The sequence below is a fragment of the Caretta caretta genome, chromosome 5 (genome assembly GCF_965140235.1).
Source record: "Caretta caretta isolate rCarCar2 chromosome 5, rCarCar1.hap1, whole genome shotgun sequence".
Classification (NCBI taxonomy): Eukaryota; Metazoa; Chordata; order Testudines; family Cheloniidae; genus Caretta; species Caretta caretta.
In genome coordinates, this window is record NC_134210.1 from 26,022,248 (window position 1) to 26,040,044 (window position 17,797).

Below are 17,797 nucleotides of genomic sequence, written 5' to 3' on the forward strand. Positions count from 1 at the left end.
AGCAGTGGCCTAACTTAATTTGAGGGCAGATGTCCTTACAGTGGCATTTCCCTTTTCCTATTAGCATCACCTCAGCTTTGCCCTGATTCAGTTTTAGCCAACTGCTCTTCCTGCAGGTGCTAATTTTGGTGAGGCACTGAGAATTCTGGGAGATTGTGCTGTTTATGATTTTTTTAAAAAGTGGAGCTGAATGTTCATGGTGCACTGGCACCTAAACCCATATTTCACAACTTCTCCCAACAACTTCATACAGATGTTTAATGAAACGGGAAGACTGAGCCTTGAGTGGACTCCGCGGGTGACATCTTTTGAGATGGAGAAGCCATAACAAGCCTCAGCGTTTAGTCTAAAAGAAGAGACTTGAGCCATTTCAGGGCATTTTCTTCACATCTGCAACTGTCGGTGGTAGGAAACAAATACATGGTAATCAATGGTATTAAATGATATAGTAAGGTCTGGGTATTTCCTTTGTCTGTTGGCAAGAAGAGCAGAGAGCACCTATGCATCAAATGCTGTCTTTTTAACATGCAGTGGCCTGAGAGGGATCAGGTATTCTTCTAGTTTCTCAATCAGTTTAGTTAGAAAAAGAGGTTGGACAATGGGCAGTAGTTGGTGGAGATGCTATCATCAAGTGATGGTTTCTTTAATACTGGTTGGATTATTGTATGTGTCAGGATGGCTGGTAGCCTTCCATCATCAAAGGATTCAGAGTAACAGCCGTGTTAGTCTGTATTCGCAAAAAGAAAAGGAGGACTTGTGGCACCTTAGCGACTAACCAATTTATATGAGCATGAGCTTTCGTGAGCTACAGCTCACTTCATCGGATGCATACCGTGGAAACTGCAGAAGACATTATATACACACAGAGACCATGAAACAATACCTCCTCCCACCCCATTGTCCTGCTAGTAATAGCTTATCTAAAGTGATCATCAAGTTGGGCCATTTCCAGCACAAATCCAGGTTTTCTCACCCCCCTCCCACAAACTCACTCTCCTGCTGGTAATAGCCCATCCAAAGTGACCACTCTCTTCACAATGTGTATGATAATCAAGGTGGGCCATTTCCTGCACAAATCCAGGTTCTCTCACCCCCTCACCCCCCTCCAAAAACCACACACACAAACTCACTCTCCTGCTGGTAATAGCTTATCCAAAGTGACCACTCTCCCTATAATGTGCATGATAATCAAGGTGGGCCATTTCCAGCACAAATCCAGGTTTTCTCACTCCCCCACCCCCATACACACACAAACTCACTCTCCTGTATTACCAGCAGGAGAGTGAGTTTGTGTGTGTATGGGGGTGGGGGGGTGAGAAAAACCTGGATTTGTGCTGGAAATGGCCCAACTTGATGATCACTTTAGATAAGCTATTACCAGCAGGACAGTGGGGTGGGAGGAGGTATTGTTTCATGGTCTGTGTGTGTATATAATGTCTTCTGCAGTTTCCACGGTATGCATCCGATGATCTGATTGGCTGCTAGCCTGCAGGGGGCGGGCAGTAGGGTGTCTGTTTGTTTGCGACAGGGAAGCCTGGCTGTTTAAAAATAGCCAGAGCTTTGCGAACCAGCTGAGCGGCGGAGAACCAGCTGAGCAGCGGGGACAGCAGAGCAGCTCACAGCAGGAGTTTGCCTGGGAGTTCGCCTGGAGTGAGCCCAGTGAGGCTTACGTCTTGCAAACTGCTCTGAGGAAGCTCATAGTAGGAAGGTGATATGGAAGGGGGGGGTTCAGCTGTTGTGACCTGCACTGGATGTGCCATGTTTGTCTTTCTTCCACAGGACAGAAGCGACCTTGTCTGTACAAAGTGCAAGCTGGTCTCCATATTGGAAGAGAAGATTGAAGGTCTGGAGCAACAGATAACAACCCTGCGTTGCATACGGGAAACTGAGGATTTTCTGGACAAAACTCAGGGGCACAAAGCTCTACAGATATAGAGCAGGTTGCACAGAGGAGCCAAGAGGCCAGTGAAGAAGCTTGGCAACATGTGACCTCCAGAAGAGGTAAGCGGAATGTCCGGGTTCCAGTAACACAGACACAGGTAACTAACCGCTTTCATGTTCTCTCCACAGGTATCGTTGCGGAGAGTGGACCAGATGATATGTCTGGGGCGAGAAAGCAGAAGGAGACTCCGCTGGTTGGAAGGCATGAGATGCGCTGTCCTGAGGTTGGGAGTTCCACGACCACCACTCCCAAGAGGAGAAGGCGGGTGGTGGTGGTCGGGGACTCTCTCCTCCGGGGGACTGAGTCATCTATCTGCCGCCCTGACTGGGAAAACCGAGAAGTCTGCTGCTTGCCGGGGGCTAAGATTCGCGATGTGACGGAGAGACTGCCGAGACTCATCAAGCCCTCGGATCGCTACCCCTTCCTGCTTCTCCACGTGGGCACCAATGATACTGCCAAGAATGACCTTGAGCGGATCACTGTGGACTATGTGGCTCTAGGAAGAAGGATAAAGGAGTTGGAGGCGCAAGTGGTGTTCTCGTCCATCCTCCCCGTGGAAGGAAAAGGCCTAGGTAGGGAGCGTCGAATCGTGGAAGTCAACGAATGGCTACGCAGGTGGTGTCGGAGAGAAGGCTTTGGATTCTTCGACCATGGGATGGTGTTCTAAGAAGGAGTGCTAGGCAGAGACGGGCTCCACTTAACGAAGAGAGGGAAGAGCATCTTCGCGAGCAGGCTGGCTAACCTAGTGAGGAGGGCTTTAAACTAGCTTCACCGGGGGAAGGAGACCAAAGCCCTGAGGTAAGTGGGAAAGCGGGATACCGGGAGGAAGCACAGGCAGGAATGTCTGTGAGGGGAGGGCTCCTGCCTCATACTGGGAATGAGGGGCGATCAACAGGTTATCTCAAGTGCTTATATACAAATGCACAAAGCCTTGGAAACAAGCAGGGAGAACTGGAGGTCCTGGTGATGTCAAAGAACTATGACGTGATCGGAATAACAGAGACTTGGTGGGATAACTCACATGACTGGAGTACTGTCATGGATGGTTATAAACTGTTCAGGAAGGACAGGCAGGGCAGAAAAGGTGGGGGAGTACCACTGTATGTAAGGGAGCAGTATGACTCCTCAGAGCTCCGGTACGAAACTGCAGAAAAACCTGAGTGTCTCTGGATTAAGTTTAGAAGTGTGTGCAACAAGAGTGATGTAGTGGTGGGAGTCTGCTATAGACCGCCGGACCAGGGGGATGAGGTAGATGAGGCTTTCTTCCGGCAGCTCACGGAAGCTACTGGATCGCATGCCCTGATTCTCATGGGTGACTTTAATTTTCCTGATATCTGCTGGGAGAGCAATACAGCGGTGCATAGACAATCTAGGAAGTTTTTGGAAAGCGTAGGGGACAATTTCCTGGCGCAAGTGCTAGAGGAGCCAACTAGGGGGGGCGCTTTTCTTGACCTGCTGCTCACAAACCGGGTAGAATTAGTGGGGGAAGCAAAAGTGGATGGGAATCTGGGAGGCAGTGACCATGAGTTGGTTGAGTTCAGGATCCCGACACAGGGAAGAAAGGTAAGCAGCACGATACGGACCCTGGACTTCAGGAAAGCAGACTTCGACTCCCTCAGGGAACGGATGGCCAGGATCCCCTGGGGGACTAACTTGAAGAGGAAAGGAGTCCAGGAGAGCTGGCTGTATTTCAAGGAATCCCTGTTGAGGTTACAGGGACAAACCATCCCAATGAGTCGAAAGAATAGTAAATATGGCAGGCGACCAGCTTGGTTTAATGGTGAAATCTTAGCGGATCTTAAACATAAAAAAGAAGCTTACAAGAAGTGGAAGGTTGGACATATGACCAGGGAAGAGTATAAAAATATTGCTCGGGCATGTAGGAATGTTATCAGGAGGGCCAAATCGCACCTGGAGCTGCAGCTAGCCAGAGATGTCAAGAGTAACAAGAAGGGTTTCTTCAGGTATGTTGGCAACAAGAAGAAAGCCAAGGAATGTGTGGGCCCCTTACTGAATGAGGGAGGCAAACTAGTGACAGAGGATGTGGAAAAAGCTAATGTACTCAATGCTTTTTTTGCCTCTGTTTTCACTAACAAGGTCAGCTCCCAGACTGCTACGCTGGGCATCACAAAATGGGGAAGAGATGGACAGCCCTCTGTGGAGATAGAGGTGGTTAGGGACTATTTAGAAAAGCTGGACGTGCACAAGTCCATGGGGCCGGACGAGTTGCATCCGAGAGTGCTGAAGGAACTGGCGGCTGTGATTGCAGAGCCATTGGCCATTATCTTTGAAAACTCGTGGCGAACCGGGGAAGTCCCGGATGACTGGAAAAAGGCTAATGTAGTGCCAATCTTTAAAAAAGGGAAGAAGGAGGATCCTGGGAACTACAGGCCAGTCAGCCTCACTTCAGTCCCTGGAAAAATCATGGAGCAGGTCCTCAAAGAATCAATCCTGAAGCACTTGCATGAGAAGAAAGTGATCAGGAACAGCCAGCATGGATTCACCAAGGGAAGGTCATGCCTGACGAATCTAATCGCCTTCTATGTTGAGATTACTGGTTCTGTGGATGAAGGGAAAGCAGTGGATGTATTGTTTCTTGACTTTAGCAAAGCTTTTGACACGGTCTCCCACAGTATTCTTGTCAGCAAGTTAAGGAAGTATGGGCTGGATGAATGCACTACAAGGTGGGTAGAAAGCTGGCTAGATTGTCGGGCTCAACGGGTAGTTATCAATGGCTCCATGTCTAGTTGGCAGCCGGTATCAAGTGGAGTGCCCCAAGGGTCGGTCCTGGGGCCGGTTTTGTTCAATATCTTCATAAATGATCTGGAGGATGGTGTGGATTGCACTCTCAGCAAATTTGCGGATGATACTAAACTGGGAGGAGTGGTAGATACGCTGGAGGGGAGGGATAGGATAAAGAGGGCCCTAAACAAATTGGAGGATTGGGCCAAAAGAAATCTGTTGAGGTTCAATAAGGATAAGTGCAGGGTCCTGCACTTAGGACAGAAGAACCCAATGCACAGCTACAGACTAGGGACCGAATGGCTAGGCAGCAGTTCTGCGGAAAAGGACCTAGGGGTGACAGTGGACGAGAAGCTGGATATGAGTCAGCAGTGTGCCCTTGTTGCCAAGAAGGCCAATGGCATTTTGGGATGTATAAGTAGGGGCATAGCGAGCAGATCGAGGGACGTGATCGTTCCCCTCTATTCGACATTGGTGAGGCCTCATCTGGAGTACTGTGTCCAGTTTTGGGCCCCACACTTCAAGAAGGATGTGGATAAATTGGAGAGAGTCCAGCGAAGGGCAACAAAAATGATTAGGGGTCTGGAACACATGAGTTATGAGGAGAGGCTGAGGGAGCTGGGATTGTTTAGCCTGCAGAAGAGAAGAATGAGGGGGGATTTGATAGCTGCTTTCAACTACCTGAAAGGGGGTTCCAAAGAGGATGGCTCTAGACTGTTCTCAATGGTATCAGATGACAGAACGAGGAGTAATGGTCTCAAGCTGCAGTGGGGGAGGTTTAGATTGGATATTAGGAAAAACTTTTTCACTAAGAGGGTGGTGAAACACTGGAATGCGTTACCTAGGGAGGTGGTAGAATCTCCTTCCTTAGAGGTTTTTAAGGTCAGGCTTGACAAAGCCCTGGCTGGGATGATTTAACTGGGAATTGGTCCTGCTTCGAGCAGGGGGTTGGACTAGATGACCTTCTGGGGTCCCTTCCAACCCTTATATTCTATGATTCTAAGTGAGCTGTAGCTCACGAAAGCTCATGCTCATATAAATTGGTTAGTCTCTAAGGTGCCACAAGTACTCCTTTTCTTTTTATCATCAAAGGAAGCAGTGTTCAGGAATACCAATACTTAATAATAAAGTTATTATATTTAAGTGTAGTTTAGTTCACTGGTTTAAGGCAAAAGTTGTAGCCAGTCTCCAGAAATATTGTATGTGCATCCATTTGCACATGAAAAATAGGCCATTATCTGTGCAATTACTTATTTTGTATAGGCAAAGGGAGTTTAATGTGTGCAAACAGATGTGCCCAAACATAGTACAGTTGAATTTTCAGATGCCTCCTGAAACTTGAGGCCTGATTGTGATCCAACTATAGTTGGTGACAAAACTCTCACTTACTGTAGTGGGAGCAGAATCAGACCCCTGTCTCTTACCATTTTAAAAAAGATATCCTAACTCCAATCAACAATATGAGATATTTTCAAAACAAAGATCTTGTTTAATTAAAGGTTAGTTTCCGTAGACTTCACTCATATGAAACTCTCATACACAAGGAGTTCTGCATGAATACGGACTGCAGCATAGAACCTTGAATGTTATCAGTTACAATGGCTCTTTCCAATGAAACTATATTTAAAGTTTTCATAATATGCATCTTTTTATCGACAGACATTACACAACAATCAATAAATATATCTTCTTTTAGAAATATCACTATTTGATGGTTAAACAATTCTATCCATCAATATGATGAATGAACTTTGATTAGATATAAAATCCATCACATTATTAATGTCTCTATATATGATTAATTTCAAATCTGAAGGCTTTGTAATGTTTCTTGAATACTGGAGGCCATCCTGTCATCCCCATTCCAGCACAAGGAATGAAGATTGGAATCCTTAAAGTGCTTCTGAAGTCCATTTCTGCTATATTAAACTTATGTTGTCCTGAAAGTTAATCTTTGCTTGAAAAATCATAGAATGTGAATGCATAGGATTTCCTTACTCCAAGGATTGCTGAGATGGTTTACAATTTTCAGCAAGATGAGCTACCAACTGTATTGCTGTAATCATAGGTAATTGTCATGAGCAAACAACAGGCTGTCTGCGGATCCATCTAGAATGATCTGAAATAGAATTAAATATATCTGGTTATTTCAGTATATTCATTCTAAATCAAATCAGTATTTCATAACAGAGTAATAGGTTAAAGTCTGGATATGATATATTCATTGGTTATATACATATAATTTAACTAGCTAACCCTGGAACAGCCATACACACCTTTTTAGGTAAATCAGTGTGACTACTCACTCTGATCTCTATGCCTAATACTTATAATCACTTAAAATCTATTCTTCTGTATTTAATAAATTGATTTTATATTTTACCTAAAACAGCGTGGTTTTGGGTGAAGTGTTTGGGAAATCTCAGTTCAGACTACAAAGGCTAGTGTAAATCCATTCAACACTGAGGGAGTGGTGAACAAGGTAATAAGCTTATGCTGGCCAGGCTTCTGACCAGTGCAAGATAGTACAGTTCTGGGATGCAAGGCTGGGGAGCTGGGGGGAATTGCCTGGGGCCTCTCCATTGCTGCTTCATGACTGGCTGGTAGATCATTCATGTAACTCAGTTGGATGTGTCCCTGCCTGTGGATGGCTGTGTAAGTGCAGTGCCTGTCAGAGGCTTGCAGTTTAATATTAACATCACACACTGAGAGACAACCCAGGCTGCTGGGTTTGGAGGGCTCAGCAGTCCCACAGTCCAGGTTGCACAGTTAGAGCTGTTCAGACTGCAGGTGAGAGAAAGTACATCAGCAAATCTTGGAGCTAAGGGAATGGGAAATAGGGGCTCAGAATCAAGCTGAGGAGTAAGCACACCAGCAGGCCTTAAAACTGCAAGCCAAAGCAGCTGAGAAAAGGTAAAAGAGCGGAGACACCAACTGGCCTTGCTGGAGAACCAGAACCCTTCCTCATCACTGATTCCCACCTCTCCAAAAATCCATAAATAGGAACAATTGTGTCCTGCATACAAAGAGACAGACAATGTTACAGAATCATAGAATCACAGAATATCAGGGTTGGAAGGGACCTCAGGAGGTCATCTAGTCCAACCCCCTGCTCAAAGCAGGGCCAATCCCCAACTAAATCATCCCAGCCAGGGCTTTGTCAAGCCTGAGCCTTAAAAATATCTAAGGAAGGAGATTCCACCACCTACCTAGGTAACGCATTCCAGTGTTTCACCACCCTCCTAGTGAAAAAGTTTTTCCTAATATCCACCTAAACCTCCCCCACTGCAACTTGAGACCATTATTCCTCGTTCGGTCATCAGCTACCACTGAGAACAGTCTAGATCCATCCTCTTTGGAACCCCCTTTCAGGTAGTTGAAAGCAGCTATCAAATCCCCCCTCATTCTTCTCTTCCGCAGACTAAACAATCCCAGTTCCCTCAGACTCTCCTCATAAGTGATGTGTTCCAGTCCCCTAATCATTTTTGTTGCCCTCCGCTGGACTCTTTCCAATTTTTCCACATCCTTCTTGTAGTGTGGGGGCCAAAGCTGGACACAGTACTCCAAATGAGGCCTCACCAATGTCGAATAGAGGGAAACAATCACGTCCCTTGATCTGCTGGTAATGCCTGTACATATACATCCCAAAATGCCATTGGCCTTCTTGGCAACAAGGGCACACTGTTGACTCATATCCAGCTTCTCGTCCACTGTAATCCCTAGGTCCTTTTCTGCAGAACTGCTGCCGAGCCATTCGGTCCCTAGTCTGTAGCAGTGCATGGGATTCTTCCGTCCTAAGTGCCGGACTCTACACTTGTCCTTGTTGAACCTCATCAGATTTCTTTTGGCCCAATCCTCCAATTTGTCTAGGGCCCTCTTTATCCTATCCCTATCCTCAAGCATATCTACCTCTCCTCCCAGTGTCATCTGCAAACTTGCTGAGGGTGCAATCCACGCCATCCTCCAGATCATTTATGAAGATATTGAACAAAACTGGCCCGAGGACCGACCCTTGGGGCACTCCACTTGATACCGGCTGCCAACTAGACATGGAGCCATTGATCACTACCCGTTGAGCCCGACAATCTAGCCAACTTTCTATCCATCTTATAGTCCATTCATCCAGCCCATACTTCTTTAGCTTGCTGGCAAGAATACTGTGGGAGACCATGTCAAAAGCTTTGCTAAAGTCAAGGAACAACACGTCCACTGCTTTCCCCTCATCCACAGAACCAGTTAGCTCGCTATAGCAGGCAATTAGATTAGTCAGGCATGACTTGCCCTTGGTGAATCCATGCTGACTGTTCCTGATCACTTTCCTCTCCTCTAAGTGCTTCAGAATTGATTTCTTGAGGACCTGCTCCATGATTTTTCCAGGGACTGAGGTGAGGCTGACTGGCCTATAGTTCCCAGGATCCTCCTCCTTCCCTTTTTTAAAGATGGGCACTAAATTAGCCTTTTTCCAGTCGTCCGGGACTTCCCCCAATCACCATGAGTTTTCAAAGATAATGGCCAATGGCTCTGCAATCACATCTGCCAACTCCTTTAGCATTCTCGGATGCAGCGCATCCAGTCCCATGGACTTGCACTCGTCCAGCTTTTCTAAATAGTCCCGAACCACTTCTTTCTCCACAGAGGGCTGGTCACCTCCTCCCCATACTGTGCTGCCCAGTGCAGTAGTCTGGGAGCTGACCTTGTTCGTGAAGACAGAGGCAAAAAAAGCATTGAGTACATTAGCTTCTTCCACATCCTCTGTCACTAGGTTGCCTCCCTCATTCAGTAAGGGGCCTACACTTTCCTTGACTTTCTTCTTGTTGCTAACATACCTGAAGAAACCCTTCTTGTTACTCTTAACATCTCTTGCTAGCTGCAACTCCAGATGTGATTTGGCCTTCCTGATTTCACTCCTGCATGCCCAAGCAATATTTTTATACTCATCTCTGGTCATTTGTCCAATCTTCCACTTCTTGTAAGCTTCTTTTTTATGTTTAAGATCAGCAAGGATTTCACTGTTAAGCCAAGCTGGTCGCCTGCCATATTTACTATTCTTTCAACACATCGGGATGGTTTGTCCATGTAACCTCAATAAGGATTCTTTAAAATACAGCCAGCTCTCCTGGACTCCTTTCCCCCTCATGTTATTCTCCCAGGGGATCCTGCGCATCAGTTCCCTGAGGGAGTCAAAGTCTGCTTTTCTGAAGTCCAGGGTCCGTATTCTGCTGCTCTCCTTTCTTCCCTGTGTCAAGATCCTGAACTCAACCATCTCATGGTCACTGCCTCCTGTGTTCCCATCCACTTTTGCTTCCCCTATTAATTCTTCCCGGTTTGTGAGCAGCAGGTCAAGAAGAGCTCTGCCCCTAGTTGGTTCCTCCAGCACTTGCACCAGGAAATTGTCCCCTACATTTTCCAAAAACTTCCTGGATTGTCTGTGCACTGCTGTATTGCTCTCCCAGCAGGTATCAGGGTGATTGAAGTCTCCCATGAGAACCAGGGCCTGCGATCTAGTAACTTCCATGAGTTGCCGGAAGAAAGCCTCGTCCACCTCATTTTCGTCCGGTGAGCTATAGCAGACTCCCACCTCGAGTTGTTGCTCACACTTCTAAACTTAATCCAGAGACACTCAGGTTTTTCTGCAGTTTCATACTTGAACTCTGAGCAGTCATACTGCTCATTACATACAGTGCAGCTCCCCCACCTTTTCTGCCCTGCCTGTCCTTCCTGAACAGTTTATATCCATCCATGACAGTACTCCAGTCATGTGTGTTATCCCACCAAGTCTCTGTTATTCCAATCACATCATAATTCCTTGACTGTGCCAGGACTTCCAGTTCTCCCTGCTTGTTTCCCAGGCTTCTTGCATTTGTGTATAGGCACTTGAGAGGCTGTGTGTGATTAAAGAGATTCCTGAGGACAAGAAAATCCCCTCTTTGCTTGCAAAGTTAACTGGTAAAGCGCTGAATATATTCAATGAAGTGCAAGCTCAGGATGCTTTAAATTATTGTAAATTCAAAGGAACAGTTCCAGATTATCCCTGGAACATATAGGGTAAAATTTAGGAAACTTAAGAAAAATGCCGGTATGAGTAATGGGGAATATGTAAACAGCATGAAAGATCTGATGGGAAAATGGGTGAGGGGGAAAAGGGGTTGAAAGCTTTGAAGAAATATTTGACCTTGTTGCTTAGGAGCACTTCCTAAGCATATGTAAAGATGAAGTGAAACAGTGTCTATGGGACAAAAATGTGAAAACTGTGGATGAGATGGCGTCTCTAGCTGTTGCCTTTGAGAAGACCCAGGCATCTATAGAGACTAAACCACAGGAAGAGGGGATTAAACTTTGTAGAAAGCAGTGTTCCTGTTTTACCCCTGGAAAAAAGGAGGGTGGCTGGGAGGTTGGGCACTCACCTCCCCAAAATCATTCTGCCAATCCCTATCTCAAATCTCCTGTGAAACCAGAAGAGCCCAAAAGGTACTATCACTGTAATGCTACTGATCGCCTGAGGAATAAATGCCCTGTGGTGGGAGGAAGCAGGCAACAAATAGTTAATACTTCTCAAGACAGGAATGTTTCAGGCACCTGAGATTTATCATATTGGTTTTGTGAGACTAGCCTCTGCAGAATCAGACATGGAGCACATTAATGTTGTCAGAATTAATGACACGGAATACTTAGGGTGGAAGCATACAGGGGCACAGATTTCTCTGGTTAATCTGGTGTTTGGTGCTACACTCTATGTATTACCTGGTCAAATGGCAGAAATTGTAGATGTGGGTGTGTAACGATTCTTGGCTCTGGAGGGACCCAACTGAGAGTGCCAATTCAGGACAAATTGCTTAAAGCAGGGCAGTTACAGCCCGAGGCTGGGGTTTCTATGCACACCAAGGTGAATCAAACCAGCCAAACAGAGACTTTGGTTTTACCCCACTGGCTAACCACAAAAGTCACACAAGCAATTCCCTTAGACACTCCAGTTTCCCAGTATCACCACCAGTGCAACTCGTTATGGGGACAAATGGTTATGACAACCAATACTCCAGTAAAAGAAAAAAGGTTCTCTCGATCCCAAAGGACCAAGCCCCAGACCCAGGTCAATATACAAATCAGATCTTACCCACAAATCACGCTATTGCCAATCCTTTAGAATCTAAAATCTAAAGGTTTATTCATAAAAGGAAAAAGATATAGATGAGAGATAGAACTGGTTAAATGGAATCAATTACATACAGCAATGGCAAAGTTCTTGGTTCAGGCTTGCAGCAGTGATAGAATAAACTCCAGGTTCAAATCAAGTCTCTGGAGTACATCCACAGCTGGGATAGGTCTTTCAGTTCTTGGTTCAAAGCTTCAGTGTAGCACAGTCCCTCCAGAGGTATGAAGCAGGATTGAAGACAAGATGGAGGAGCTGCAGCAGCTTTTTATATTCTCTTGCCATGTGGTCTTTCTTTCTTTGTCCCAAAGACAAGCTGTCCATCACATGGGATGGAAAAACCTTCAGAGTTCTGTCCATAGGCATGTCCCTGCATCCTTGCTGAGTCACAAGGTGTGTCTGCCTTCTCTCAATGGGTCAGTTGTATAGCTGATGGTCCTTAATGGGCCATCAAGCAGGCTAGGCAAAGCAGACACCAACTTGTCTGGGGTGTCACCCAGAAGCATAGCATAAATTGGAAATACAGACAGTATAGAGCCAATACTTATATCTTTAAATACAAAAATGATACATGCAAACAGATAGCATAATCATAATCAGCAAATCATAACCTTGTCTAAGACACTTCATTTGACCTCCTTTATACAAGATTTGGTGCCACTACAGGACCTTGGTTGCAACAATGATCTATACGGTCCCAGATTATGTCAATAACATCACAGGGTGGAACCAGATTCCCTGTGCCACTAGCTAGAATTCATTGGCGTGGGAAAATTTGGAAAGTGTTTTGACTGTGGGTGTAATAGAAGGTCTCTCAATTGACATACTTAGTGGGAATGATTTTTTTTCCATATAGCTCAAGCTGTTAAGGTGTTTGCTTGCAGCAAGAAGGAATATTATGGTGAGACCCCAGAGGGAAAGAGTAAAGTCCCAGGAACTGCTGAAGGAAAAGGGAGAAAGTCTCTTTGATTCCTCTGCAGCAGGTGAAAGCAGCATGCTTCCAAGTGTGGAGGAGGTTGAGACCAGCTCCTGCACTGCAGATGAAGACATCATCTCCTCAGGAAGGGAGGAAGGCGGAGTGCCTGTCACTGAGAAAGCAGTCCAGGGTTGTCATACATATAAAGGGAAGGGTAAACACCTTTAAATCCCTCCTGGCCAGAGGAAAAACCCTTTCACCTGTAAAGGGTTAAGAAGCTAAGAAAACCCTTAAGAGAGGGCCTGGACTAAGTAATGTGGCTTATTTAAACCAGATGAAGGATCTGTTAGATAAATGGGTCCAAGGAAGGGATGTTACTAGCTTTGATGGAATGTGTGATTTGATAGCTTAGGAGCAATTCCTGAATACGTCCAAGGAGGAAATAAAACAGTGTTTATGGGATAAGGAAATGGACTCAGCAGAAAGTCTTGCTTCTTATGCTGATATATACGAGCAGTCCCAGAGCGCCAGAGAGGTGGGGCAAGCTGGAACAAAAGGGGTGGAGGGAGGAGAGAGGAACAACCCTGGTCGCAGTTGGAGCGGATACAAGAAGGGACACCCTCAGACCACACCCTACTACCGGGGACAGACCAAGGCCCCAACTACACACCAAGGAATGCTCCAGACACCTTATTGTTCTGCCACACCGTTCTCCAGCAACCCACCTCGCCCCAGTGACTCGTCAGCTGGACAACGTTTTAAACGTAATGAGCTGGGGCATGTAAAGGCCAACTGCCCCAAGAACCCCAACAGATTACAGTTCATTGCACCGGAATCACACCAGAGGTCCTCAGCCCCAGATACCTCCCAGATACCCTCAAAGCGGAGGGAAACTCTGAGAGTGGGTGGGAAGAAGGTCACCGCGTGGAGGGACACCGGAGCACAAGTGTCAGCTATCCATGCTTCCTTAGTGGACCCCAATTTAATTGACCCAGAGATCCAAGTAACAATTCAACCCTTCAAGTCCAACTCTTTCAGTTTGCCTACAACCAAGTTGCCTGTCCAGTACAAGGGCTGGTCAGGAATGTGGACTTTTGCAGTCTGTGATGATTATCCCATCCCCATGCTGTTGGGGGAAGACTTGGCTAGCTTCACATGATTGGCCAAGAGGGTGGAAATGGTCACTCGCAGCCAGGCTAAGCAAGTTGTCACGCCTACCTCTGTTCCGGAAACTTCTACCAGGACCCGGTCAGAGGTGATGGAACCAGACCCCATGCCAACGTCTGCAACAGCAGTAGTGGATCCAGTCCCAGAGACCCAGACAGAGCCAGCCCCAGAACCAGCACCGGCGGAACAACCAGCACCAGACCCGTTGCCAGCACTGAATCCCATACTTGCACCACCAAACCTGAACCGGCAGCAGCTGATAACCCTACACAAGAGGCTCAGCCAGAGCCTGAACACCAACATAGTGCACCAGCGGAGAGCAGTTCACAGTCAACAGAAACAGCCCCATCCCCTACATCGCTTCCAGAGGGACCAAGCCTAGGTCCACAATCCAATGAGGAACTGATGTCTCCAGCATCAAGGGAACAGTTTCAGACCCAACAGGAAGCAGATGAAAGCCTCCAGAGAGCTTGGACGGTGGCATGGAGCAACCCACCGCCTCTCAGCTCTTCTAATCAATCCAGGTTTGTTGTAGAAAGAGGACTTTTATACAAGGAAACTCTTTCTGGTGGACACCAAGAAGACTGGCATCCTCAGAGACAGTTGGTAGTTCCAACTAAGTACCGGGTAAAGCTCTTGAGCTTAGCCCACGATCATCCTAGTGGCCATGCTGGGGTGAACAGGGGCCAAAGACTGTTTGGGGAGGTCATTCCACTGGGAGGGAATGCGCAAGGATGTTTCTACCTGTGTCCTATCTTGTGGAGGTATGCCAAAGAGTGGGAAAACCCCAAGACCAGGTCATAGCCCCTCTCCAGCCACTCCCCATCACTGAGGTTCCATTTCAGCGAGTAGCTGTGGATATTCTGGGTCCTTTTCCAAAAAAGACACCCAGAGGAAAGCAGTACATATGGACTTTCATGGATTTTGCCGCCTGATGGCTGGAAGCAATAGCTCTAAGCAACACCAGGGCTAAAAGTGTGTGCCAGGCACTAGCAGACATTTTTGCCAGGGTAGGTTGGCCCTCCGACATCCTCACAGATGCAGGAACTAATTTCCTGGCAGGAACTATGGAAAGCCTTTGGGAAGCTCATGGGGTGAATCACTTGGTTCCCAACCCTTACCATCATCAAACAAATAGCCTGGTGGAGAAATTTAATGGGCCTTTGGGGGCCATGATATGTAAATTTGTAAATGAGCACTCCAATGACTGGGACCTAGTGATGCAGCAGTTGCTCTTTGCCTACAGAGCTGTACCACATCCCAGTTTAGGGTTTTCCCCATTTGAACTTGTATATGGCCGTGAGGTTAAGGGGCCATTACAGTTGGCGAAGCAGCAATGGGAGGGGTTTATACCTTTTCCAGGAACTAACATTCTGGACTTTGTAAACAACCTACAAAACACCCTCTGAACCTCTTTAGCCCTTGCTAAAGAAAACCTACAGGATGCTCAAAAAGAGCAAAAAGCCTGGTATGATAAACATGCCAGAGAGCGTTCCTTCAAAGCAGGGGACCAGGTCATGGTCTTAAAGGCGCTCCAGGCCCATAAAACGGAAGCGTCGTGGGAAGGGCCATTCACGGTCCAGGAGCGCCTGGGAGCTGTTAATTATCTCATAGCATTCCCCACCTCCAACCGAAAGCCTAAGGTGTACCATATTAATTCTCTAAAGCCCTTTTATTCCAGAGAATTAAAGGTTTGTCAGTTTACAGCCCAGGGAGGAGATGACGCTGAGTGGCCTGAAGGTGTCTACTACGAAGAGAAAAGTGCTGGTGGCGTGGAAGAGGTGAACCTCTCCATGACCCTTGGGCATATGCAGCGACAGCAGATCAAGGAGCTGCGCACTAGCTACGCGCAGACGTTCTCAACCGCCCCAGGACTGACTGAACGGGCATACCACTCCATTGACACAGGTAATGCTCACTCAATTAAAGTCCAACCTTACCAGGTGTCTCCTCAAGCTAAAACTGCTTTAAAACAGGAGATCCAGGATATGCTATAGATGGGGGTAATCCACCCATCTGGCAGTGCATGGGCATCTCCAGTGGTTCTAGTTCCCAAACCAGATGGGGAGATATGTTTCTGCGTGGACTACCATAAGCTAAACGCTGTAACTCGCCCAGACAACTATCCAATGCCACACACAGATGAACTATTGGAGAAACTGGGATGGGCCCAGTTCATCTCTACCTTGGACTTAACCAAGGGGTACTGGCAGGTACCGCTAGATGAATCCACCAAGGAAAGGTTAGCCTTCACCACACATGTCGGGCTGTATCAATTTAATGTACTCCCTTTCGGGCTGCGGAATGCACCCGCCACCTTCCAAAGACTTGTAGATGGTCTCCCAGCGGGATTGGGAGAATATGCAGTCACCTACCTTGACGATGTGGCCATATTTTCGGATTCCTGGGCAGAACACCTGGAACATCTACAAAAAGTCTTCGAGCGTATAAGGGAGGCAGGACTAACTGTTAAGGCTAAGAAGTGTCAAATAAGCCTAAACAGAGTGACTTACCTTGGAAACCAGGTGGCTCAAGGAACTATCAACCCCCTACAGGCCAAAGTGGATGCTATCCAAAAGTGGCCTGTCCCAAAGTCAAAGAAACAGGTCCAATCCTTCTTAGGTTTGGCCGGATATTACAGGCGATTTGTACCACAATACAGCCAAATCACCGCCCCATTGACAGACCTAACCAAAAAGAAACAGCCAAATGCCGTTCAGTGGACCGAAGAGTGTCAGAAGGCCTTTAACCAGCTTAAAGCAACACTCAGGTCTGACCCTGTGCTAAGGGTCTCAGACTTTGACAAACCGTTCCTAGTAACCACAGATGCGTTCGAGCATGGTGTGGGAGCAGTTTTAATGCAGGAAGGACCGGATCAAGAATTCCACCGTGTAGTGTTTTTCAGCAAGAAGCTGTCTTCCATGACTTTTTCAAGATAATCACTAATGGCTCACATCTCCTCAGTCAGCTTCTTGAGTATTCTAGGATGTATTTCATAAGGCCCTGGTGACTTGAAGGCATTTAACTTGTTCTTTTCCTATTTTAACCTTTGAGCCAACCTAATTTTCACTGGTATTCACTATGTTAGATGTCCAATTGCTTCTAAACTTTTTGATGAAAAATGAAACAAAGAAGTCATTTAGCACTTCTGCCATTTCCACATATTTTGTTATTGTTTCCCTCCCCTCATTGAGTAATTGGCCTACTCTGTCCTTGGTCTTCCTTTTGCTATTAATGTATTTGTAGAATGTTTTCTTGTTACCCTTTACATCTCAGACTAGTTTAATCTTGTTTTGTGCTTTGGCCTTTCTAATTTTGGCCCTACATACTTGTGTTATTTGTTTAAATTGATCCTTTGTAATTTGACGTAGTTTCCACTTTTTGTAGGACTCTTTTTTGATTTTTAGATCATTGAAGATCTCCTGGTTAAGCCAGGGGGGTCTCTTGCCGTATTTCCTATCTTTCCTACACAGTGGGATAGTTTGCTCTTGTGCCCTTAATAATATCTCTTTGAAAAACAGCCAACCACCTTCAATTATTTTCCCCTTAGATTTGCTTCCCATGGGCTCTTACCTACCAAGTTCCTGAGTTTGCTGAAGTCTGCCTTCTTGAAATCTATTATCTTTATTTTGCTGTTCTCCCTCCTACCATTCCTTAGAAGCATCAGCTCTACCATTTCATGATCACTTTCACCCAAGCTGCCTTCCACTTTCAAATTCTCAACCAGTTCCTATTTGTCAAAATCAAAGCTAGAACAGCCTCTCCCCTAGTAGCTTTCTCCACCTTCTGAAATAAAGAATTGTCTCCAATACATTCCAAGAACTTGTTGGATAATCTGTGCCCTGCTATTTTCCCAACAGATGTCTGGGTAGTTGAAGTCCCT

General features: G+C 46.3%; 1 protein-coding gene across 5 annotated transcripts in view; it reads right to left on the bottom strand.

The window, feature by feature from the left end:
• Positions 1-17,797, bottom strand: part of RANBP3L (RAN binding protein 3 like) — a 143,947-nt gene that overhangs the window by 12,203 nt on the left and 113,947 nt on the right. For 2 of the 5 annotated variants that reach the window (XR_012668389.1, XM_048850893.2), the window contains one exon: positions 6,153-6,803. The exons of 1 other annotated variant lie outside the window; for it this stretch is intronic. Coding sequence is in view for 3 of the 4 variants with exons in the window: in XM_048850893.2 (XP_048706850.2) it covers positions 6,760-6,803 (44 nt within the window). In the remaining variant the exon portion in view is untranslated. Of the gene's footprint in view, positions 1-6,152; positions 6,804-9,156; positions 12,920-17,797 lie in introns of those variants that run through there. 2 more of the 5 variants (XM_075128433.1, XM_075128432.1) reach the window with 1 other exon arrangement.